The sequence below is a fragment of the Cryptomeria japonica genome, chromosome 10, assembly GCF_030272615.1.
Source record: "Cryptomeria japonica chromosome 10, Sugi_1.0, whole genome shotgun sequence".
Taxonomy (NCBI): Eukaryota; Viridiplantae; Streptophyta; class Pinopsida; order Cupressales; family Cupressaceae; genus Cryptomeria; species Cryptomeria japonica.
Genome location: NC_081414.1, coordinates 4,610,992 through 4,636,349, shown reverse-complemented (window position 1 = coordinate 4,636,349; position 25,358 = coordinate 4,610,992). Strand labels below are relative to the sequence as shown.

Below are 25,358 nucleotides of genomic sequence, written 5' to 3'. Positions count from 1 at the left end.
AATGTTGTCAAGTGAAAGTTGTCAATGTCATCAAGGAAAGTTGCAACGAAAAGTAAAAAGTAGAAAATGCTAAGTATGGAAAAATGGTGAGAGAATTCAAGAAATGCAATACCAAGACAAAGAAAATTCCTTGTCAAGGTTGGATATCCTGATCTTGACAAGAGGAGAAAATGAGGAAAATTTTGTAAAAATCCCTTGGACAAAATGCCATTTCAAGCCAATCCTTGTTTGAGATAAGGAATTCCAACAATCGAGATTCAAAATCCATGATCGAAGTGTGGAAACTCAAAGTTTAAATGCAAAATCCTAAGTTATTCCACTTCCAAGTCGTGGAATGCAAGTAAATCTCCTCTCTAAACCAGAAATGAGCTAAAGAATTTTCCTTTTAAGACCTGGAAATATTACAAAATTCCTTGGCAATCCTTGTGGTGTGCCCTACATTTCCATTCCAAGGTGAATTCGCACTCTAAATTTCATCTCTCATGTGAAATTCCACTCAAGATTTCCATTCCAAAACAAGAAACTTGTCTATGGTGAAAGAGCACCCACAATTTCCTTCCTCAATGTGGAAATACACTCACAATTTCTTTGCTTATGTGGGAATGTGCCCAATTCCTTAAAAGGGTATAAAATTGCGCTTACAAAATTTCTTGTCTACCTCTAATCTGCGCCCCAAACTTGGAAATTTCTTCACAACATAGGAAGTGTGTTCATCATTCCTTCTCCACCTTGCAAATGCAGTTAACTAATCCTTGTGCACATGCTAATCCCGCTAGGGGCAAGTTAAGGGGAAAGGAGGTCAGCTGGGTAAAATATCAAACAAAATGTGTGGAGACCTAAAGTAAAATGTGTGGAATGAGCAAAGAGGTAGTAAAGGACCAGACCTAAAGTGAAACATATGAACTAGGGCAGAATCCCACCTAAAAGTGCAGACCTAAGTTGAATTTCTGATTGGAAATTAAGGCTTAAGATGTGAATTCCAAGGTGAGAGCTTCACCTTATATATATACCATTCAACTTCAATTCAGACAAAGACAGCCAGCTTGAATAAAAGAAAGAAATTTGAAATTTTGAATGTCAAATGTGCAAAATAAAGCTAGCCGACCTAGAATGGAGCTAAAATGATTGGAATAAGGAAAATGAAAACTAATGCAACGATGGACAACCTTGAGAGGGGGGTTTTAAAGGGATATAAATTCAAAATTTTGGAAAGAAAAACAATGCAACCTATCATGGCCGACCCGTTTGAGAAGAAAGCAATTTGCCCCCATGGAGCACATATATATTTAAGATCATTAGAAATCATTTTCACATCAAATGCGAATTCCAAACTTGCAGAAGTGAATATATTGACAGCAGATAGGTCACAGGGCAGAGTAGATCAAGTACAAACTACATCAGGTTGAAGATAATTTTTCATTAAAGGTCAGATCCAAAACCCTAAGGAGGTGCGAATTGTGACAAAGAAGAAAGATTTATACCCTGATCAGAGCAGACTTCTATCACAGCAGAGTGGTGAACGTTAAAACAATTCATGAGCAGGTGCAAGCAATTATCCAAGGCAGATCACAAGCAAATTCAGGCAATTGGGCAGGTAGTGCCGTAGATAGGAAGAGCACCTCAAGGTGTTGCTTCAGCTAAAATTCACTAATGATATCCAGATTCAACAAAAAGCAGACTTCTATGGCACTTAATTCAGCAGAGGCAGACTATATGGCAACCAGCACTGCCAGTTGTGAGGTCATCTAGTTTTGCAAGTTACTTGCAAGATTGTTTGATCAAGAGTTGGATCCCACAATAATTTACTATGATAATCAAAATTGCATCAACTATGAGAATCCAATGTTTCATAATAGGTCCAAGCACATAGAGATTAGGTATCACTTCATTCAAGTCACAATTCAGAAGAGAGCAATTAAGCACTAATATATTTCCACAAATTAGCAGATTGTTGATATTCTAACCAAGCCCTTAGCAAAAGGGAAATTTAAAGCTTTCAAAGACAAACTTGGATTGGTGCAGAACTCCTTCCTCGCTAAGAGGGAGTGTTAAGTTTATAGCTTCGCTAGGAAATCCCACACAAGTTCAATGTGAGCATGTTGAGAGTGGTTCAAGAGATTCAAGTTATTCTATTTTGCATCTCACTTTTAGTAAATAAGGAAGCCTTTTATTTTATCTGATTTAGTCTAATAAAATGTAGATATACATTAATGATTTAGAATATTCTTCCAACTCATTTCTTGTAACAAATAAGGAGTTTTTTGGAGATTAGATTTTTGCTAAATATTATAAAGATAAGCACAAAATAGATGGAATGTATACAATGATAGCTTCCATGCCACTATGACAAAAAGTTTGTAGAGGTTTCCTTGTAAGTTTTTTTAAAGAATGAAAAACTGATTTGAAGGTGCGATTATCTGAAAATTTGTTTTATGCTTTCATAATTTGAAGTTTCAACTATTGTGTGATTAATGCAACGTTCAGACAGTTTCCCAGGTTTGAAGTTTTTGATTTATGATCTCCAAGGATGAAAGCTATAGATAGATCTATTAAATTTTTGCCCTTTTTTAGAGAAGCTAACATTTTTGAGTCAATTAAGGATAGTTTTTTTTAAATTTCTAGTATTGTTTTACCATTTAAGTTTTAAATTTCCTACTAATATGCAAAATATCTATGCAACTCTATCCATCCTGTCACAAATGTTATCCGTATGTCACTCATCCTTTGTGTTTCTCATCACTTGCCTTTTGTTCTTTCCATCTGATCTAGATGTGAGGATCTGTTTGCAGGATTCTACTTAGAAAGTAAAGTAGTCCCATTGAAATGTCATAAGATTTTATTTTTAAGTTAACGTATTGTTAGATTAGGTCAGATTTGTTTTTTATATTTATAATGTAGTTATGAATATGCACATTTCTGATTTTTACTTGAGATTTGTCTCCAACTATGAATTCATAATATTCTGATTATCATAAAGAAAGGTTTGAATTAATTAGATATCCCAATTCACTGTTATCATTAAACGAGGAAGATTTTCCATGATATTGTTTATCTGAAATCATTTTATTTTTCCACAGAGTGAACTTGTTATCCATGTTGTAAATGTCTAGGATACATATAGGCTACATGGGTTTTGTAATTGTAATCAGTGAATGCAGATTAATGATTACGGAGCTTTCTGTGGACGGAAGCAATGTATCTTTCTTGAGATTTTTCAGCAGTCTGGAAATTCTTCGAATGATTTTGACACTGATTTAGTTTTCCTTTTTATTAATTTAATTTTTGAAATAATTCTACTCTCACCTTGAAAGTCTGCTAGTTCTCTTTTCTGGAATTTTCTTTGTTGTTATGTTAGCCAGTTCATGTTTCATTTGAGTAGTTTGTGTGTTTTTAGAAATGTTATTGCCTATTTAAAGTTTGGACTCTTTGTTGATGTACGAAGAGCATCTTAGAATTAATGGTTGGACAATGGTCAATTTAAAAATATCTCAACATAATTTAATCTAGAAAAATTGTAACAAACTATTATGGACTGTGGAAACATCATATTTCTGTTAGAAGCATGAGATTTCCACTGCCCATATCAATGTTGCTAAGTACTTCTGGATTTGACTGTGTGAATTTTTAATATTACCAACATTTCGGATCAAACTCCATGATCCATCATCAGGGTGAAGGCAAGAGAAGAGTAACTTCTGGATTTGACTCTGTGAATTTTTAATATTACCAACGTTTCGGATCAAACTCCATGATCCATCATCAGGGTGAATGCAAGAGAAGAGAACTTTCGCAGTCAAATCCTCTCTTCTCTTGCATTCACCCTGATGATGGATCATGGAGTTTGATCCAAAACGTTGGTAATATTAAAAATTCACAGTCAAATCCAGAAGTTACTTAGCAACATCATATTTGTGATTAATGGTGTACACCCTGATTTTGTTTACTTCATCATGAATAGTTGGTTTATTCTATGAAATTGATACATCCGCCTTTCCTGCAAGGATTATACTTAGATTTCTTAACTAAGAGGACTTAATTGTTTGTCTCAAATTGTTATCCAAAGTGTGGAATCCAGCTCTACATATTTGGATTTGATTCCTATACTCTTTAGACTTCCTGCTAGAGCAAAACTCCGGAGGCTTTGTGTTTGAATTGAGTGTAATTGGTTTGCCTCTAGTACATTTATTAATTTTTTGGGCAACAGATTCAAAGGATGTATAAACCCACTTAAAATTTACATTCAAGAGTATCGTATTGTTTTGCTTGTTAGCAGATGGTTCATTGAGACAAAGGATCTTAAGAATCTATCATCAATGAGACAAGTTAACACTTAATAATTATTTATTCTAAATCTATGGTGTCAGTTTAGGTGACAGCTACAAAATGACCATAGTCTCAAGGACAAGGATGACATGATTGAGTTAGCTATCATGTTTATATATTATAGATTTCATCTTTGACTTCAGCTCAGCTCTTCTTCTTGTACTGCCATGCACTTCACTTTTTAGTTCAAACTGCTACCAGATGTTATCAAAAACAGTAGAGAGATTAAACAACGCATTGAGCTCAAGGGAAAGACAATGCACAGGGAAATGACTGTTATGAATAAAGTAATAACTACAATATGCCTTTAGAAGAATCACAATCAAGAAGCAAGACAACTAAGTAGGTCATAGCTCTCACGTGCTTTCTGAAAGGTATAATTCTCTGAATTTTATGAGCCTTCGTACCAGCTTTTTTGTGGCACATGAGATTGCTTTATCTTTTTCATACGTTGGAATTGTTAGGTTCACCAAACCCATGCTTCCTACTACCATGTTCAAAAACAAGATCATTTGTATCTGCAGGGCTGATTTAAAAATTAAAGGCAATGTAATTCAAATTTGCTTGAACAACTTGGAATATATGCTATGTATTTTAAGTTAAAAATAGATATCAGGAGATAAATGCTTTAGGGGATAGCAGCACGTTAGATTTCTATAATAGTTCTATAAATAAATTGAAGGTTCCCAAACCAAGGCTGAAAAATACCTACATTGCTCCAGACCTGGAATAAGACAATCATTAAAGACTCGCGAAATACAACATGCAATAGTTTGGTGCTGATGTATGCAACTACACTCGTGTATTTTGATCCCCTGCATTGGATGTGAAGAGCACACGGTTATACTAAGAGGGGGGGATGAATCAGTATAACAACTAATTTTACCAATTTGAACTTTTTCAACTTCATTCACAAGTATATAAGTTATCTCATAAACATATTCATTGCATACCAATATTCATAAGTGATCTAACACAAGTAGAACACAAGATATATACATGGAAACCCTTAAGGGAGTAAACCACGGTAAATCAATGCTTTTATATATTTCTTCTTTTACAACATTTCGTAGGCACCAACCTACCAAAAGCACCAACCCCTAACTCTGTTTGTGAGCACCAACCCACTGGAAGCACCAACTCCCAAATCTGATTTCGTGAGCACCAACCCACTGGAAGCACCAACTCCCACTTCAGAATCTGTGAGCACCAACCCACTTCACATATATCTGATTTTCCACCTTTACAATGTTGCTGTACCAACTGATGATGGATTATATTCTTCTCAAATTTCCTTTTTCAAACTGTTACAATGCTGATCATGAATCTGTCACAAAAACTGATTATAAACTCTTATAAATCTAAATGCTTCATAAGTCTGCTAAACTCTGCTTCATAAAGTCTTCACAAATATACTCATAGAATATTCACAAATCTGTATATGGAGTCTTCATAAATCTCTTTTATATCTGCATATACATATTCGTATATTTTCTTGTGTGTATGATTGATCTTCACACGCACACTCACACTCATAAAATATATTCTTTTATTTTTATTTCCATACACTCAACACTACTTTCCTTTTCAGATTATTATATTAGCATTTCTTTATCTCAACATTCACACGTACCACATAATATACACACATATTATTCCATTACAAATACTCTCTGTCTGAAAATTATTTCCAGAATTATTTATTCAGCATACACTTCCACACTTACTGCAGCATACACTCTCCACATATGGATCTTCTTTTATTTTTTACATTTCACAATACCCAGCGACACTTGTGTCTGATTATATTTTCTGAATAACACACCTGTACGCAGCAATCTTCACTTTATTCTCATTTATATTCACAGCATTCTTTCACCCGAAAATTAAATCCTCTATATCAAATCAACTTCCTTCATATATCTTATATTACTTAAAGATCTGTCCTTTAGAATAGATACCTCTTAGATGAGACACGTCCTTTTTAAATTAAATTATGTTTAACTTGCTCCTAATCGCACCTTTTGGATGTTAACAAGATATTCTTTGTTTGTTATCTTGAATAGATTAAGTGTTTTATCCATTCTTTTAGCCACGTATTATTTCAATTATTATAAAATCAAATGCCACGACTTTAATCAATGTGTTTGCCAAATCACATGAATTTGCCCCTTTTGATGCTGCTAAGAAGTGCTTCGACTTGCAAACTATTTTGTCGCTGCTGTCATAATAGACTCGTGGATTTTAGCATTGAGATCTATATTGCCTTTTGTTCATGATCGCACAAACTGATATAACCGTATATTCTTGCTTCATTAATATAGATCGCACCAATGAATCGCACCTCTACTATCTTCAATAAATCACTGCATATTATGAATAAGTCGCTGACTTCAATATGTTGTCGCTGCTCATTATATTTCTTAGTGTCTTTGCGGCTGTCAAAAATAAATTTAGAAAACTGTGCCAATGTAAACAATTCTAATCGCTGCTGTTGATAAGGAAGTCGTTGCTCTTAATGATTTGAACCTTTAATATTAACAATCTTAGTTGGCTGTCTTCAGTCACATATTTGTCTGATAAACCTGACCCTTCAGATTTATGAAGTCGACCCTTCAGTAAGTCATATCTTCCGCCAGATCAATGGATTACCATGCATTCCAAATGCCCCGAATGACTAGAAGATTTGTACTAGTCTTGATTACTACTATGTTCACAATTTTCCCGAACCTTGTCTTTGTTGTATTATAATGATAGTTATCAATACAAACTAAAATCACTGTTACCTTGTTGAGTTGGCTTGATTGATACAAACTAGTAAATTGCTGCATAAGTCATATATGGGTATCGCTGTTATATGATTTGTTATGTTTAAAATCATTGTTTTCCAACTATTGCCATGTATCCTTTCACCGACCCCTTAAGGGTAAATGTATGTCTTTTGTTCAAACCAGATTGCCCGTTAACTGTTGATCACTGTCTTTGTATTTTCTCACAGTGCTGATTACTGAATCGTATCATATCCTCATCAACTAACAAATCAATTGCTGCTTGTATATACAATGAAGTTGCTCGATCGCTGCTTTCCTTTGACCCCTTAATGAACATAATCGCTGCTATCTCTATATTCAAGTCCCTGCTCCTCCATACGTATATTCTGGTACTGTATAGTCACATTTTAGGCCCATACTTGTGCCATTCTCGCTGTTCTCCATATCACACATCGACCTCTTAATATAGGAAATACATTATATATTAATATGCCTTCAAACATGATTGGCACTTATAACTGGGTGCATGTATGCATGACGTTTGTCTTCAAAGAGCATCTATATACAGCCACACACACTTGCAAGTATCTTCTTCCAAACCTGATAAGATATCTTCATTTACAGTCTTTCAACAATCTAGTATAGGGATTAATTGTCTTCAAAGAACATATACACAGTCATATATATAACCTGGTGTATACTGTCAATTCATTTTGTTCTTATTTACTTTATATTCTCAGTCAATATGCTCTGATCACTGTATACCTACATCTTGTATATGGAGTTCATCTTCAATACTGATCGCTAATCTGATCATGGAGATGCCTTCTGAATGTCTTCTTCATATAAATCACAGCTATCCAATTCCTTAACCATTACCTTTGACATTGATGATAGTCTTTTTGCATCTTTGATATCAATGACAATATTTCTATCAGGATGATCCAAACGTCATTGTTTGATGATCCTTCCAGAGGAGTTAGCTTCAGTAATACAAGTAACTACATGCCTAGCAGGCTTTCTCAGATCATTCATACAATGTGCTGTAGTTCTCTCTCAATCCATAGGTTGCTAAGCATATGCCTCAATTCAAGTCAACCCACCTTCGTCACCCTCCACCAGCTCCTGTTTAATGCGTTCGTCCACCTGCAACTCTACCTCTGGCTCTTGCCCCACCAATCCCCCAGGATTGATGCCCACCAGAAAAGAAAGGAAGAGAGAAATCAAATTATGTATGTTTAAGGCTTGTATATTGGGAATGTAAGATGACTTTCAACAAGGTTTTAAGTGAAAATTAAAGCATGTTCAAATGTTATGAAACTTTTTGACAATTAAATCTAACCCAAACAGAAAATTTCCACAGGAAAAATGGGTAGTTCAAATACACAGCAAAATAAAGAGTACTTAAAGTTGTAAAGGTTTATTACAAGAGAGTTTTGATAATAAATATTGGGAGACAAAAATAAAAAGAGACATTGTTTGATAGCCTACGATCGAACATGGTAGGCGAAAGGTTTAGATAGTGCGTCCCTAGAAATAAATGGCCCTACAGTTCAATGGTAGAGTACCTAGCACTCTAATTGGAGGACCTAAATTTTAATACTAGCTGAAAAAAAAAATGAATTCTACAGTTCAATGGTAGAGAATCCAGCACTAGCATTGGAGGTCGTGGATTTGAGTACTACCTCCAAAAAACAAATAAAAACTTTCTATCCAGCCAAAAAGAATATAAACGATTAAAACAAAACTGAATGTAACTTTTAAGGAACGAAAAATCAGACTTACAGATTCTGCAATGCTGAGAAGCTCTTGGGCTGTAGACACATCAGCTGCCAAGGACAGATTAGTCTTCTTTCTCTCCATGAGCTCAAAAAGTCTCTTTCCAGTTGGGTTTTGAGCCAAAAGAGCCCTCTCGCCATAAGAAATCCTTTTCCTTACAACATTAGGCACGGACGATGGCACCATGGTCTGATTTTCCCCTAAAAACTTGCTTACTGATTCAGCAACCTCCAAAGAGAGCTTCCCATTCTTAACCAGCACACTCACCATCTCAGTAAGCTTAAGGGCAGAATGTAACGTGATCCCATTTTGAGCCAGATTATCCCTCCCTCCCTGTTCTCTATCAATGACCACCACAGCATCAGTGACATCCAAACCCACGGTTTTTAGGGGCTCCACAGTCTCCAGAACAGATGCCCCGCTCGTGACCAGGTCCTCCACAACCAGGCAGCTCTGACCTGGAGTAAACATCCCTTCAATGGACTTCTTGGTGCCATAGTCCTTCACCTCTTTCCTTCTCATCACCATGGGAATGGAGTGGTTGAGGGACATGCATGTTGCAATGGGTAGGGCAGTGTAGGGTACCCCACAGAGAAGCTCAAACTTAAGGGAAGATATCTTTTGCCATATGGTGTCTGCAACCAGCTTGAGAAGATGTGGATATGATACAATGAGTCTAAGATCAATGTATATGGGGGATGTAATCCCGCTCTTGAGCTTGAACTCTCCAAATTTTACAGCTTCTACTTTGTAAAGCTCTAGGATCAATTCTTCCATGGAAATAGATGATGGTTTTTCTTGGTATCACTGCTCCTTTATCGCTTGTGATTACAGTCTACAAAAGCCACTTATATTGCCGGCCATTTAGAGGGCCATTCACCTTTATAATTCTTTACAGACTTCTTTTCTGGAATGGTGCCGCAGCACTAGATCAACACAAGGGCTGCAGGGCAGCGTAGTTCCTTCCCAGTGCTGCAAAGGTGGTTTTGGATTTTGTTTTGTTTTAAGATAGCAGCCTGTGGAAAACAAAGAGATTAGTAGCAAATATACAAGGTGTTCATGTTAAGATGCCAATACATACAAGATTGCAATCAAGGGATCAACAAAAGATAGTAGTAACAAAGATAATTCGCAGCAATGGACAAAATGGACAAAACAGACATAAAGAAGACACTTTGTCACATAAAAGAAGTCAGCATAATAAGATGAGACAGTAGACTAGAGTAGTTTGAGCAGCAGTATTTTCAGACTTCAGGGACAGATAATTTGCAGAGAGATGGTGACTAAAGATAAAATCATAAAAAGATGATACCTTAAGTGAAGGAAAACATTTCAGATTAGAAACATAAAAGACAATGGCATAATAGGGAATTAATCTAAAGAAGAAAAGGAAACAGTGATGGTGGATAGATTGCTAACTGGGCAGCAATAGGTGGGGGGTGATTAGAATTTTGAACATAGATGATGCAAAATAGTTAAATAATAAATACAAATAAATGTACACAATGTGATTTTTTTTCAGCAAAAATAAACTACAATTTTTCAGAGATGTGCCTATTAATATCAGTTTGGAAAAATGCCTCCAAAAAATGTGATTACTTGGTAATCTCCATTGTGTAATTTTTGTTTATGAATGCTAGGGACTCCGGAACAGGATATTGACAGTAATCATAGCATGAAGAATGAAGAATTTTGTATGGTGTATTTGTAACTACTATTTTAGACGTGTACAGAATGTGGAAACATATATCAACTGCACAAAGTACTTGTAGAGAAAGTGATGGATAGATACTGGTGTTGTGCCTAAGGAGCACGTTAACAAGACATCAGGAGACAAATCGTAATCACTTAGGAAATTTTAAGAAATATTGATCTCAAATGTAGTTAAACAGAACATGCCAAAATGTAGTCATAAGGCTAATAATAAGAATAATAGCAATCATGATAAAAGTCAGTGGTCATCTACCACAGATTGAAAATTACACTACAGAGTACATTAATCGTTCAAATGATAAAAGCAAATTTATAACTTCCATATTTCTCTTATTGAGCATCCCAACTAAATCAATAATAACTAGCTAGAGAATATCAATCATGATAGAAGTCAGTGGTCATCTACCACAGATTGAAAATTACACACTAGAGAGTACATTAACCGTTCAAATCATAAAAGCGAATTTATAGTTTCCATATTTCTCTATTGAGCATCCCAACTAAACTAATAATAACTAGCTAGAGAATATGTTATCTATTGCAATTTTAGAGGACATGTTTTTCTGCATTGTAGCTAGTCAATAGCAGTTTATACATGCAATAATTGAAATAAAACCTCTGAGTAATAATAAATTTGAGACTAGTAAAAACCAAGGTATGTTTCCTCTAGATAGATTTGAATGTGGATCTAAACAAAAACACAAATATCATGATAACTTATAGGGCTACTTTCACAAAAACCTTTCAATCCATTAGTTGAATCTGAACTTCCAACTGACATTGAAGTGTGTCCTACTCCAGGGTTATCGAGCACAAATCCCTGTTGATTGAATTGTCTGATAGCATCTATAGTTCTATTAGAACAGAACTGCAATATCGTCAATGCTAACAAATTCTCTCAATTTGATGGATGCTCGACAGATTGCTCAAGTTCCCTGTGTTTGCAGGCACAGATGCACATGGCACATACACGGTCTTTCCTTAGGCATGTATTCATTCTCAGATCTGATAGTGTTGGCATATTTAATCATATCAGTAGAAACATTGCACATATTTGCAACACCATAGATATCAGTGTCATCCTTTTATTGAAATAATTGGACTACATTTACAGCTTACAGGATTATCCGTATGATTTTTATTCCAAGGGATTTTTATGTTTGTTTTATTGCATAATAGAGAAAAATTCACACCTTTTTTCTTGAGTTGCAGGGAAATGGTACCTACATGGCATTTACCAGGCACACACCTAATCTGATCCTCCAAGGTAGTAAAGAAAGACCTACAGTTGCCTTGCCCACAAGGCAGCCTAAGCCAAGCCCCAATAGGAACAGTCGTAATGTTTGGTCCTTGCAGTGAAGGATTGAGTGTCATCGAATTACTCACATTGTCTGGACATCTTTTTGAAACGTTTCCTATACTACAAGTGAAATATTACAAGCAAGTGCTAAATTGTATGGAAAATGTTCTCTGATTCTTTTAATAGGTTTCATAGCAGCCTTTTAATCTTTGTGTCAGGGTGGTCTTTACATAAGCCGCTCCTAGTTTTTTACTCTGAAATGTTTGTGAGTTGCGACTGCCCTGGTAAACATGTATGCAAAACGTGGAAGCATAGACAGGTCATGCGAACTGTTTAGAAATGGTGCCTCACGAATTGCACTAATTGCATCTATGCACAAAATGGATTTATTGAAACAGCCCACTAACTTTTAATAACTATCTCAGAGGAATTTTGAACAAAAGTCCATCAAAGAAACCGTTGATCTGCAAGAATTTCCATCCATTAATTGTTATCTAAATGCTAAAACATAACAAATACGTGGTAAATACATCCAGAGAAGAATAGAAAACCATTCTAACTCTCTTGCAAAGGAGGACAACACAAAAAATAGAGGAGGGAAATAGAACGCCAGACGGGATGTGGATAGAAGGAAGAGCCAGCACTGAAGGAATAGTGCAAGAGGTTATAGATCAAAGATAACAGCAGCAGATAATAAGAGATGTGACGTGGCAACAAAGATAAGATTTATGAAAAGTCTTTGAAAAGACATCAAAAGATTTCAAAAAATAAAAGAGGAACGCCTGGCAAAAAGAGGATATGAGAGCCATTGAAGGCTCCATTTGTAGATGTATTTGTAGATTTAAATGCAATTGTGAATGAATGGGAGCGTTTCCATTTTTATTACATTCTGTAATGTTTGTTTGTGAGTTTTGAATAGAACATTGCAGAGTAGAGGATTTTGTCTTACATCAATAATCTACGAAATATAAAACATAATTTAATCTGATTTTAGTATCAATTTCCAAAGACTTTGGCTTTATTTTCTATTTACATGCGTGCCTATCCATATATCAATTTATATGTTCGGTACAATTTATGTGTGTAATGCATACTGATAATTGCCTGCTTTCAGTTTTTGACTATGAATATGTGGAGTTGGTGAAAGAATCATCTATGGGACCATCTATCATAAAGCTCCGCGGTAAAGAAATCGTGTGGAATCATGTTAAGTAGACCCAGCGACTTAATAATTTTCTCCAACAGGCAATATTCCTTAATAATTCTCTGCAATTACTTAGTTAATTCTCTTTGCTTGATGATTAACTCAACAGAACTTCAATGCCTAACAAAACATGACAAAGACAAGAGGCAGAATATTATGCCGTGACAACTGTATAGGGAGCCCACACATTTTCAGAGCTTTTTAATTGATTATGTATACTCCTTGGAATCTTGAACTTGCCTATCACTTTGTACATCTTTTGGAATCGTTAAGTATCTTCAGAAAGAGACGAATTCACTGTGAAACAACACCTTGTGAGCCAATATTTTTTTAGAATCCATTAATCAAATTTTTAATTATTGGTTAAACAGTCTTAGTCTGGACCGCATGGGTGGAAAAAAATGTATATAATCAATGCCAATGCACCCCAAAATTCATAGCCAAATATTCTGAATTGTGTGACTTGAACCTATGTAATAATATGTGAGACCGAGAAGAAAAAGGTCAGTAGGTAACAAAAATTGAGGACGCAATTTGGAATGTAAAACGTTTGAGATTTCTTTTCTTTTCTTGTCATACTTAGTTGCAATTGATTGTTGTACAGTCACAAGCTTCACATCATATTTCCATTTACATATGTTTTGATAAATTTAAGTTCTCTCCACTTCTCGTTCCCCGTATTTATGTATTTTTACAAAAAAAATCTCATTGATTTTAGTATAACCTTAGAGCCATCTATAACCTCTGGTTTCCCCTATATAGGTTTGATTATACTGTGTTCTTGATTGAAATTCATTGTAATGGAACTTTTTCAAGTCACATATTTAGTTGATTTGACAGGTGTTGAATATAATGGCTTAAAATATATACTTACAACCCTTATAAAAAGCTTTTCGGGCTAAGATTGGATGCTTTGGGATTGTAGACTATGTACTTACTCTTGATTTTGGTTCTTGTTTACAATGTCGAACTCTGTTGTTGATTTTTTTATCTAAAGCAAATATATGTTCCAGCTCCTCTTTGGTCAATTGTTGTTGATTTTTTTATCTAAAGCATACATATGTTCCAGCTCCTTGTGGTTCAATTATCACTGTGATGACTTTTGTTGTGTCGGAAAAGTTTCTGACAAGCTTCTTGGCCCATTCCCACCAATTCCATTTAGTTGTTATTGTTAATACGAATAGATAAACAGTCAATCTGATATAGTGCTGTTCGTAGTGCATCTAAAATCTGTGAAACTATAAAAACTATATAGTAAAACGTAAATGAAAAAGACATGTATTAGCTTTCCAAAGCTTGAAAATCCATATGTGAGAAATAAACAATATAACAATAATAGGGATCACTCCATGTGTCCAGGAAACAAAAAAGAATCTTCTTTATTCGACAAAAAGGTGAAATATGTAGAGAACTCCTGGAAGCCCATAAAGGCTTCATGGGTCAAAATAGGGTGGTCCATCGTATGATGGACGAAAATATGCAAGAAATCGCCCATTGATCAAGGCAATGTTTTGAAACCAGTGGATTGTGAAGGAGAGGTAAGGATGGTCCATTTATTGCTAACATTCTTTGCCAAGCCATCAAGGAAGTGGGCCCTCAAAATGTGTTAAGGAATTTGATCAGAGATAGAGAAGATAACAGACTTACTATATTTTAACAGGGATGGACTTTAACAGAAATTACTGCAATGAATATTGTTCTCCTTGATTTATATCTAAGTATAAATCTGTAACTTTTAATATTTATTTAATGTCGACAGTTTCTAGATTGTTTGATTGCCACGGTGATTGATTAACTTACCGAAACTGTCGACATTCTTTGGATATGTCTAGGAGACGTAGAGCCATGCCCACATAGGGGCATGACTTCTGCGTGGCTTTATGCCATGTAGAGTCATGACCCTCCGTCTCCCACCCATTGCATCGATTTATATTAACTAATGCAGCCCGATAGTTATCGGGATTATTAAATCGACCATGTCATTTAATATTTATGTTTTAATAAATATGCATATCTCTATATATATCAATGTATGTGTGTGTGTGTGTGTAGAGATATGCATCTCTCTCTCTCTCTCTCTCTCTCTCTCTCTCTCTCTCTCTCTCTCTCTCTCTATATATATATATATATTGATTTTATTCGATCCGAGGGAAGCTATGCACTTAACACTCCCTCTTACCAAAAGAGGATTAAATTTCATAATTGAGATTTAAGGAGCAACCTTCTAGATACACAGATTTATTTGACATGATCATTCATTCAGAATATTTACTAATGAAATACTTCATATCTCAGAGAGATATTGGGACAACAATTGTTTGAAGTCTTATCAGATTACTACCTTGATATTATTATCATAGGTGAACCAATTTTAGTATCATGATGTCCGGCACATTCCGAGACAGCAAATTAATGTAGTCAATCATGATATAGTTGTTATTATAATTTCCGACATATTTCGGAACAACATTTTAATGATAACAACTTGGTAACTCATCATAGGGAATTTAGTATCAAGATTTTCGGCACATTCCAGGACATCAACTTAATGTAGTCAATCTTGATAACAGATCAGGCTATTGTTAAAGCCGTCACCTTACAATAGCGATCTTACACTCACATGAAAGATCGTCACCTTTCATGACACAACACATACATGCAATATTGCATCCAAGATATTCATGAATATATAAATCATATATGAACAATATTAATATTAGAAATTTTCCATTATAATTTAGTCATACCAAGTTTACCTCTAAGGTATTCCACTTTCAATTTTGAAGGAGGTTTGGTGAATATGTTGGCACTTTGCTCTTCAGTGCTGATGTAGGTCAATTTGATGACATCTTTGTCTACCGTATCTCTTATGTAATGGTATGGAATCTCTATATGCCTGGATCGATCATGAAAGACTGGATTTACAGAAAGTTTGATGAAGCTTTGATTATCACAGTGAATCGTAGTGGGATCTAATGGTTTCCCAAATAGTCCAACTACTAATTTCCTTAACCATACTGCCTCACAAGCTCCCATGGAGGCAGCCATATATTTGGCTTCAGTGGAACTCTAAGCAACTACTGACTGTTTTCTACTGAACCAGGATATCATGGCTGATCCAAGACTAAAACAACACCCTGTTGTACTTTTACGATCAATGGAACTGCCTGCCCAGTTGAAATCAGAATACCCTGGGAATTGTATCTCGACATTTCTATGCTTCAGGCCAAGTCCAATAGTGCCACGCAAGTATCTCAGAATATGCTTAGCCGCCATTAAGTGAATCTTCTTAGGTTCGCACATGAAATGGCTTAACACATTAGTAGCATAACAAATATCAAGGCGAGTGTTTACTAGGTACATAAAAGATCCAACGATTTGTCTATAGTATGTAGGATTTGTAGAATCTGAGTCTGCTGCTTCACTTTTGAGCTTATGAAGATTTGTTTCCATTGGAATGGAGAGAGGTTTACAATCTATCATACCAAATCTGGTTAGGCTATCAGTGGTGTATTTTCCTTGATTGAGGAAAATATAGTTCTCCTTTTGCCATACTTCTAGGCCCAGAAAATAGTGCAATAGACCTAGATCTTTCATATCGAATTCAGCCACAAGATCTTGTTTGCATCTTGCAATGAGATGATCTTCTCCTGTTATCAACAAGTCATCAACATACAGAACAAGTATTAACATGTTACCATCCAGAATTTTGAAGTATATGTTAGAGTCTGCTTCATTTTTGGAATATCCTAGTTTGGAGAGATAACTGTCTATCCTTCCATACCATGCCCTGGGAGCTTGCTTAAGGCGGTAGAGAGCTTTTTTAAGTCTACACACATAGAGGTTTCTATCCTATATAGCAAAGCCTTCAGGTTGTTCTATGTATACTTCTTCTTCAATGATACCATTCAAAAATGCGGTCTTTACGTCCATTTGGTGTATTTTCCACCTTTTGGAAGTTGCAATCGCAATGATTGTTCTCACAGAAGTATATCGAGCAACTGGAGCAAATGTCTCTTTGTAATCCATTCTAGCCTTTTGAGAGAAACCTCTGGCAACGAATCTGGCTTTGTGTTTTTCAATACTACCATCTGGTGCATATTTGATTTTGAATAACCACTTTGATGAGACAACTAATTTGTCTTTTGGTCTAGATGCAATATCCCACACATCATTCTTTTATATAGATTGGTATTCCTCAATCATTGCTTCTTTCCAAGCTTGACCTGTTAAGGCTTCTTCAACATTTGATGGTTCAGATTTTGTAAGTTCGGTCATGAGTGCAACATAGCATGATTGACTTCTTGTTTTCTTATTCTCTTTGAAGATTTCCTCAGGTTCCACATTATTTTTTTCAATCATCTTTCTTGCCCATAGTGGTCTTTTCTTGTTGTTAGGATTTTCAGCAATCTCAAAATTAGGTGATTGAAGTTCCTGATTTTCTATGCTATTCTCCCTCTGATTCTCAACTGTAAGATTTTCATCTGATTCTGTGATTTGATCATCTTTTGTACTTGGGGAGAGTTTATAAGCAGCATCTTCTTCAAATTTGACATCTCTACTAATTTCAATAGATCTTCGTCTTGGAATATAGACTCTATATCCTTTAGTGGTTTCACTGTAGCCAACAAATATACCTTTATTCCAGGAGGGTTCTAGATTGGTTCTTTTTTCTTTAGGAACGTGAATATACACATGGCAACCAAAGATTCTTAGATGGCTTAAATCTGGTTTATTTCATGTAAAGGCTTCTTCAGATGTTATATTCTCTAGGATTGAATGAGAGCATCTGTTTTGAATATACACAGCTGTATTTGAGGCTTCAGCCCAAAATGAGATATGTAGATTTTGATCATGCATCATGGCTTTAGCAGCTTCGATGATGGTTCTATTTTTCCTTTCTGCGACTCCATTCTGTTGAGGATTATAAGGTACAATACACTCCCTCTTAATCCTAACAGAAATGCAGAATTCTTTAAAATTCTCAGAGATGTATTCACCCCCATTATCTGATCTTAGAGTCTTTATTTTCTTTCTAGTTTGATTTTCTAGTAAGGCTTTAAATTCTTTAAATTTTGATTATACTTCATTTGATTCCTTGAGTTTTATGAAATAGATCCAAGTTTTCCTAGAGTAGTCATCAACAAATATCACATGATACAAGAAACCCCCTAGAGATGGTAATGACATTGGACCACACAAATCAGTGTGGACAAGTTCTAGTACAACCTTTGATTTGTGTTCACTTGAGGGAAAGGACCTCTTTGAGTTCTTCCCTAGAGCACATCCCTTACAAGTTCCAACATGATTAGTTTTTAGGTTTGGTAATCCTGTGGTAATTTTTCCTATGGAAGGTAGGGCACTAAATTGAAGATGTCCTAACCTTCTATGCCAAATTTCATTAAAGTTTGATACTTCATGGTTTAGTGCTTGTTTTTGAATATCACATAGTTTGTATAAACTACCATCTCTAGATCCTATAGGAATAGCATTCTTTATATTAGAATTTTTAGGCCAGAGTAGAACTTTATCTTCACGGAAAGTGACACGATATCCTTGATCAGCTAGTCCTGAAATAGAGACTAAGTTCCTTTTGATACCTGGTACAAAGATAACATCTTTCAACTGTAGTGTAACCCTTGTTCTTAATTGAATCGAGCAGGTCCCAATTCCTTTCACTGGATAGGTAGAATTGTCTCCTATTGTAACTTCTTCAGTTGAGTGGCCTTCAAACGTTTCGAATTGATCTCTAAATCTGGTTATGTGACAAGAGGCCCCACTGTCGATTATCCACATATGTTTGTTTGAGTTTAATTCACTTGATAAAGCTAAGAAAAATAGAGGATTCTCTATTTCCTTTCCTTCAGCTATCGTTGCTTGAGCTTTCTTCCTTTCTGGACAGAATCTGTGAGTGTGTTCAAATTTATCACACTTGTAGCATTGAATCTTGGAGAAGTCTCTGTTTTTGTGGTTATTTCCTCTTTTCCGTTTGAACTTCCTTTTATTCCCTTTGTTGCTTGTGTTAGCATGTAGTACTTGAATTTTTCCCTCTTTGTTTGGACCCAATCCTCTTGTGATCAGCCGAGATTCTTCTTGAGTGCAATCATTCTTGAGTTGATCGAATTTTGGTAGTGTCGGACGAGCACTAATGCCTTGAATAAAGGATTCCCAACTAAATGGTAATCCTTTAAGTGCTATTAGAGATAGCTCCAAGTCATCTACATTATTTCCAATAGTTGATAATTGGTCTTTTAACTCTGAAATCCTCATGAAATAGGATGTAATTGATTCTCCTTTGTTCATGGAGATATGCATTAATTGTTGCTTTAAGGTGAGCAATCTGCTTGCATTATTTATTTCATATGAGTTTGAAATGGTCTTGAACATATCATAAGCTGTAGTAAGTTTTGAGATGGTTGGAAGAATGTGATCTTTAACAGCGTCAATTATAATTTTCTTAGCCTTGTTGTTATGTCTTTTCCAGGTTGTTTTCTCTGGCTCGTCTTCAGGCATCATAGTGTCTTCTTCTATGTATTCATCTAATTCGAGTTCTTGAAGAATTGTTGTTATTTGAATTCTCCATGAGACAAAGTTGGATGCTCCTTCAAGTCTATCCTCCACTCTAACATTGTTCACAATGATTGTTTTCCTTCGATTATGAATGCAAGTCTGAAATGGAGTTGTCTTTATTTATTTCTCTACCAACCTAGCTCTGATACCATGTTAAGGAATTTGATCAGAGATAGAGAAGATAACAGACTTACCATATTTTAACAATAATAGAAATTACTGCAATGAATATTGTTCTCCTCGATTTATATCTAAGCATAAATCTGTAACTTTTATTCTTTATTTAATGTCGACAGCTTCTGGAATGTTTGATTGCCACGGTGATTGATTAACTTACCGAAACTGTCGACATTCTTTGGATATGTATAGGAGACGTAGAGCCATGCCCACATAGGGGCATGACTTCTACGTGGCTTTATGCCACGTAGAGTCATGACCCTACGGGGACATGACCCTCCATCTCCCACCCATTGCATCAGTTTATATTAACTAATGCAGCCCGATAGTTATCGGGATTATTACATCGACCATGTCATTTAATATTTATGTTTTAATAAATATGCATATCTCTATATATATCAATGTATATATATATTGATTTTATTCGATCCAAGGGAAGCTATGCACTTAACAAAATGTTGTGCAAGTTATAACAGGGAATGCAAAAAATTGTAGGGCTGTTGGGTTATTGGTTGAGAAATGTTATGAACACATTTTTTGGACACCTTGTGCTGTCCACTCCCTCAACCTAATGCTACAAAAAATTGGCACCAAAATTGAATGGATCAAATAGGTGTATGCTGAGGTCGAAGAGATCCAAATATTCATCACCAACCACCATATGTCACAAGAAATATTTAGACAATTCTCAAGATTGGAGCTGCTGAAGGTAAGTTATATAATAAATATTTTCTACTGTAGTAATAATTTTAATTTTAATTTAGTTTTAATTTTGTATATTTAATTTTTCTATTTTAATTTTGAAATAGGTTGTTGAGACACATTTTGCCTCCAAAAAAATTGTGTTGAGACAACTTCTGAAGATTCGTGAGGCACTATATAACATGGTAATCAGCCCAAATTGGTCCATATGGAGGCAATCTAGCACCACAAGGGCAGCAAAGGTTAAGCAAATGATCCTAGATGACATTTGGTGGGATCATGTTGAGTTTCTCTTCAATTTCATTGAGACCAAATTGAGTGTGATCTATATTAGAGTAGCAAAGCGAAAGTTGAAATGTGAGATTGATTTTCAAAGGGCAAAGTTCAAAAACCATTTTGGGAGTCATCTTGAACACTCTCCATGATCAATGCTTGAGGACAAGCAATCTTAGGGTGGGTGGATTGTCATGTCCCCGCCAAGCTTGGTTGGCAGCCCTTAGGCTTAAATTAATACAAATCATGGGTTTCATAGATAAATAAATTTAAACACAGCTGATTAGCAATTTCTCACACAATTTACTGCCAATTGAATCTGAGTTTCACTATATATATTCTCTGAGTTTTATTCACATCAAAAATCAAAATATAATAAAATTATAGCCATTTACTGGTTGGCATTCTCTTTGAGATATATCTATCCTTAATGGTGGAAATTATAATATGAAGCAACCCCTAACTACAGAGATCAAGAATTATTATCCTTAACCACATCGATTAGAAGAAAGAAGGCAGCAATTAAGTGAAGAGTTGTAACCATTTCAAAAAGGCATCAATGGTAAAAGGGTGTGACTCCCTTCACAAAGGGAAATATAAAAAGGAGAGAAATCTCAATTGAGGGAGGAGGGGGGGAATAATCAGAGTATATATTTAGAAATCAAAAAAAGAAGTTTAAAACAGAAACAAATATTTACTATCATCAGAAAATTGTCTTATTCATAAGACTTCACATTTTTTTCTAATATTGGGGCCCGATATGCTACAGCGATCAGATATTAATCTGATAATCTTTAACAACTCCTTCAACTAAATCAATGAAGATGAAAGGTCAGCAGTCACCATTGAAGGGGCATTGGTTCCAAGTGAAGAGCAGTGATTAATTAGGAAGATATCATCTCTAAGGGATGGGCCTCTTAGTAAAGTAGGTGACTCTCTGTCCTCTCTTGAAGACATTTAAGGCAGACCATCAATTGAGGAAAAGGGATCAAATAAGATCATATCTGAAATGAGTAATTTGCATTTAGAAAACAGTAGTCTTGTGATCTAGCAAGTGTTGTGGTATAAAATGTGATGATATTGTTTAACATAATGAGAATCGCTAATCTATCTAGATTCTTTAATTATATATTTAATCTATTTATTCTCCTACAAACAATCATGTCGGGATTAGTAAGAAAACATGATTGGGAGGGCAGAGACAGGTTCTTCATCTAAGTAGACCACCCCATATTGTATGGACGAGGCTTCCTGCCACTTGTAAGGCAAGGGTTGTTTATCATGCCCTTGGGCTTAGTTGCAGCGAATGTTCTAGGCACCCTATTATGCTTTCCTCTCCAATCCCTTTGATGGTTGGTTGTTGGAAGTGGAACTAAAGAATAGAAGCAATCATGTATGGATTAGTAAGGAGACATGACTGGGAGGGCAGAGATGGGATCCCTATCTAAGTAGTCCACCCCATGTTGGATGGACAAGATTTCGTACCACTTGTGGGCCAAGGGGTCTTATATCACACCCTTGGGCTTAGTTGCGGCAAATGTTCCAAGCACCCTATCATGCTCTCCTCTCCAATCCCTACTATGGTTGATTACTGGAAATGAAGTTATAGATGAGATCCAAGTATGTGATGTTATTTAACTTAATTGTCTATTTACTTTAAGAGTTCAATAGCTATTATATGATTTAATTATAGAATACTATTTGTAAACAAATTATGTTGTGGAATTGTTACTTTGGGCCAAAATCAAGTATACCCAATTTGGGGACAGTACAGATTCCTAAGCAAATATCAAGCATTTTGAACTGCTAACATGATTTTCGAAGGGTTTTTGTTTGACTTTTTGGTCCTGTATGTTGTTTGTAACTAGTTCGAAAATTAATTATAAAGCAAAAATCAAATTGCCCAAGGCAACATTTGATTTTTGCTAAATAGGGTTGGGCCCGCCCTTACTTGTATCCACACCCAAAGGTAGCGTGGGCATTCAAACTAACACTGGCGCCAAATTCAATATAGGGCTGACCCTATATAATATAAGGTGGAAGCATTCAAATACATATACATTAGCGTGGGAAATCAAATTTGAAGTTAGTGCCAATTACTTATTGGGCCGACCCAATAAGTCAGCAAGCACCATATATATATGGTGTCATTTGGAGTGCATAAGAGAAGTTTTTCAAGCAAATAATCCTGCTCCAAAAGATTGATGCAAACTCTACCTTTGCCCTATGGTGCGAAATTCTCCTGTCGTACAGTGCGAACCTTCTCAGCTATTATGTGCAATCAGTATATGAAGAATCTGAGCCAACTTGGTGTGAACTATCCCTGCTGTTAGGAGCAATATGTGCCTGAAGAATCTGGTCCATTGTATGTGAAGAACTGATGCTATATAGACTAAAGGCGAATCCCATTCATGGGCATAATCCTAGATGCAAACACCTCCATTAAAGAGTGCAGACTTCATCATCAAAAGGTGCAGACCTGTGTACTTCATATTGATATTGAAGACAAATTATCAAAGCTCTGAGACATCATATCAGACCTGGAGCAGATCTAAAGAAGAAGGTTGTTTATATCTGATTTGGTGCAGTCTTGGTCAAGCTTATGTGCTGACCTAGTTATCAGATTAGAACAAACAGATTGCTGTTTGTTCATCATCATTAGCATTAAAGGGATAAGTATTGTAATCTATCAAATTGGCGACAATCAGATATGAGGATCATTCCTTGCTGGGTTTTCCTCCAAGAGGGAGGTTTCCCAGGGTAACTCGGGTTTTGTGTTATATTGTTTATGCATTTCATTTAGACTATGTTTGTTTAATTGTTCAGCTAACCTTCATGTTAATATAAGTTGTCAAAGATACAATTCTCATTTTTGTTCTTACTGTTAATCTGAGACCTAAAATCCAACATGGTATCAAAGCTAAGGTCATACTAACATTCAAATTTCAGTAAAGTTTTTTTTGTTTTTCAGATTCAGATGATAGCAGGGTTGAAGAGAGACTTGATGGGGCACTCAACTTTGCCTCTCAAAAGGTTCGTACTACTTTCACCCTTAAGGAGAATATTTTACTAAAGGTTGGGAATCAGGTTGAAGAGTAAGGGCATTGGCAGGTCCACATCATGGGTATGCAGGATTCAAGAGATGCCTTCAAGAAAGGCTCACTTCTCTTGAACATTTGCTTTGATGTACTTTGCTATTATGACCCTAGTTGGGGTCCTATCTAAAGATAAGGTCATCCTAACTTATTTTCTTTCACATTAAGAGTATTATCGAGGGTTTGCATATTTTCTAGGCTTTGTAATTTTCCTTGTGATAAGTATTCTTGTCCAAACCCTAGATTGACATATTTTTCATGATCCTTAACCCCTGATGTGATTGTAGCGTCCTAAAATTGCAACACTTGCAATTTTGACTGCATTTGGGTCTTCACGATGGCGGCGCAACGTTGAACCTGAATGGAGACCCCGAAACCTGTCTACAACACCAAAAACTGCATTTTTCTGCACCCTGGCCTAATCTCTCCTTGCACCCTGCTGTCTCGAGAGGTGGGACCATGGCGCCCGGCGCCCTGGTCCTTCAGGACGAGGGCGCCCAGCGCCCTGGTCCGCCAGGACCATGGCACCCAGCACCCTGGTCCCTGGCCCTATTTTGGGCCCGGTCTCTTTTGGGCATCGGGTCTTTAAGTTTGCAATTCGGGAAATAATGTTTCCTGGTCGGCCTAAGGTCGGAAAAATCAGTCTATCAACCCTAATTGACAAGTATATAAACTACTTTTCCTCTCCTAGAAAGAGAGGAAGAAAAGAAGCAAGAGCAAGAGGCGGAAGCGATATTCAAACATTCAAACATTCAAGCATTCAAGTATTCCTTCAAGCAATTGAGCATTCTAAGTCTCCATTCAAGGCTAGGTGTTGCATTCAAGACAAGGATTCAACCATTGAAGAGGAGATCACATACAACATACAACATACTACATACATTACACCTTCGCATGTAAGAATACAAACATTCTTACAACAAGGTATCAGTACTTGTTTACATTACAAACATTTACATTTACAGCACTCTCATTTCTTGGTTAATTCCAAAACCGGGGTTTGACCTAAAGGCAAACCCCTCATCCCTAACCCCCCAATCGTCCTCTCTTTTCTGTGTGTAGGTTGCAGGTACGCGGTTGTAATTGAAGATCTGGAATCCTTGTGCAGAGACGAACAGATCCACCTTCGTTTCGCGGATTTTTCGGAGGACTGTGTGCACGCCAGGCGCCATCGTCCCGTCAACTTTTGCTCAAATTTGCAGAACAGCACCGTCTCGACATTTTACTGCTAATTCCAGGTCCGCAGCTTCATCCTGTATCCCTATCTCTGTTTATAAGCGAATCTTTCCTACTTTACATGCATTCTTAGTTCAATCATCCTATCTACATTCTTTACAAAAGAGGGTATCCTTGATGTCTTAACCCTTGAAACTCATTTAGAATCCAATCTTGCATTGCGTGGGATTGGATCTTGTGGGTTTCAACCCCTCTTTTGAATGTAAAGTCCC

The 25,358-nt window shown here is 36.0% G+C and overlaps 1 protein-coding gene across 6 annotated transcripts in view; it reads right to left on the bottom strand.

The window, feature by feature from the left end:
• LOC131069404 (uridine 5'-monophosphate synthase) overlaps positions 1-25,358 on the bottom strand; it is a 98,729-nt gene that overhangs the window by 59,059 nt on the left and 14,312 nt on the right. For 3 of the 6 annotated variants that reach the window (XM_058004808.2, XM_058004806.2, XM_058004804.2), the window contains exons 2-4: positions 8,880-9,889; positions 5,036-5,138; positions 4,731-4,849 (exon numbers count right to left, since the gene is read on the bottom strand). In XM_058004808.2, the coding sequence (XP_057860791.2) occupies positions 4,731-4,849; positions 5,036-5,138; positions 8,880-9,650 (993 nt within the window). In that variant the 5' untranslated portion in view covers positions 9,651-9,889. Of the gene's footprint in view, positions 1-4,730; positions 4,850-5,031; positions 5,139-8,879; positions 9,890-25,358 lie in introns of those variants that run through there. The other 3 variants (XM_058004805.2, XM_058004809.2, XM_058004807.2) reach the window with 3 other exon arrangements.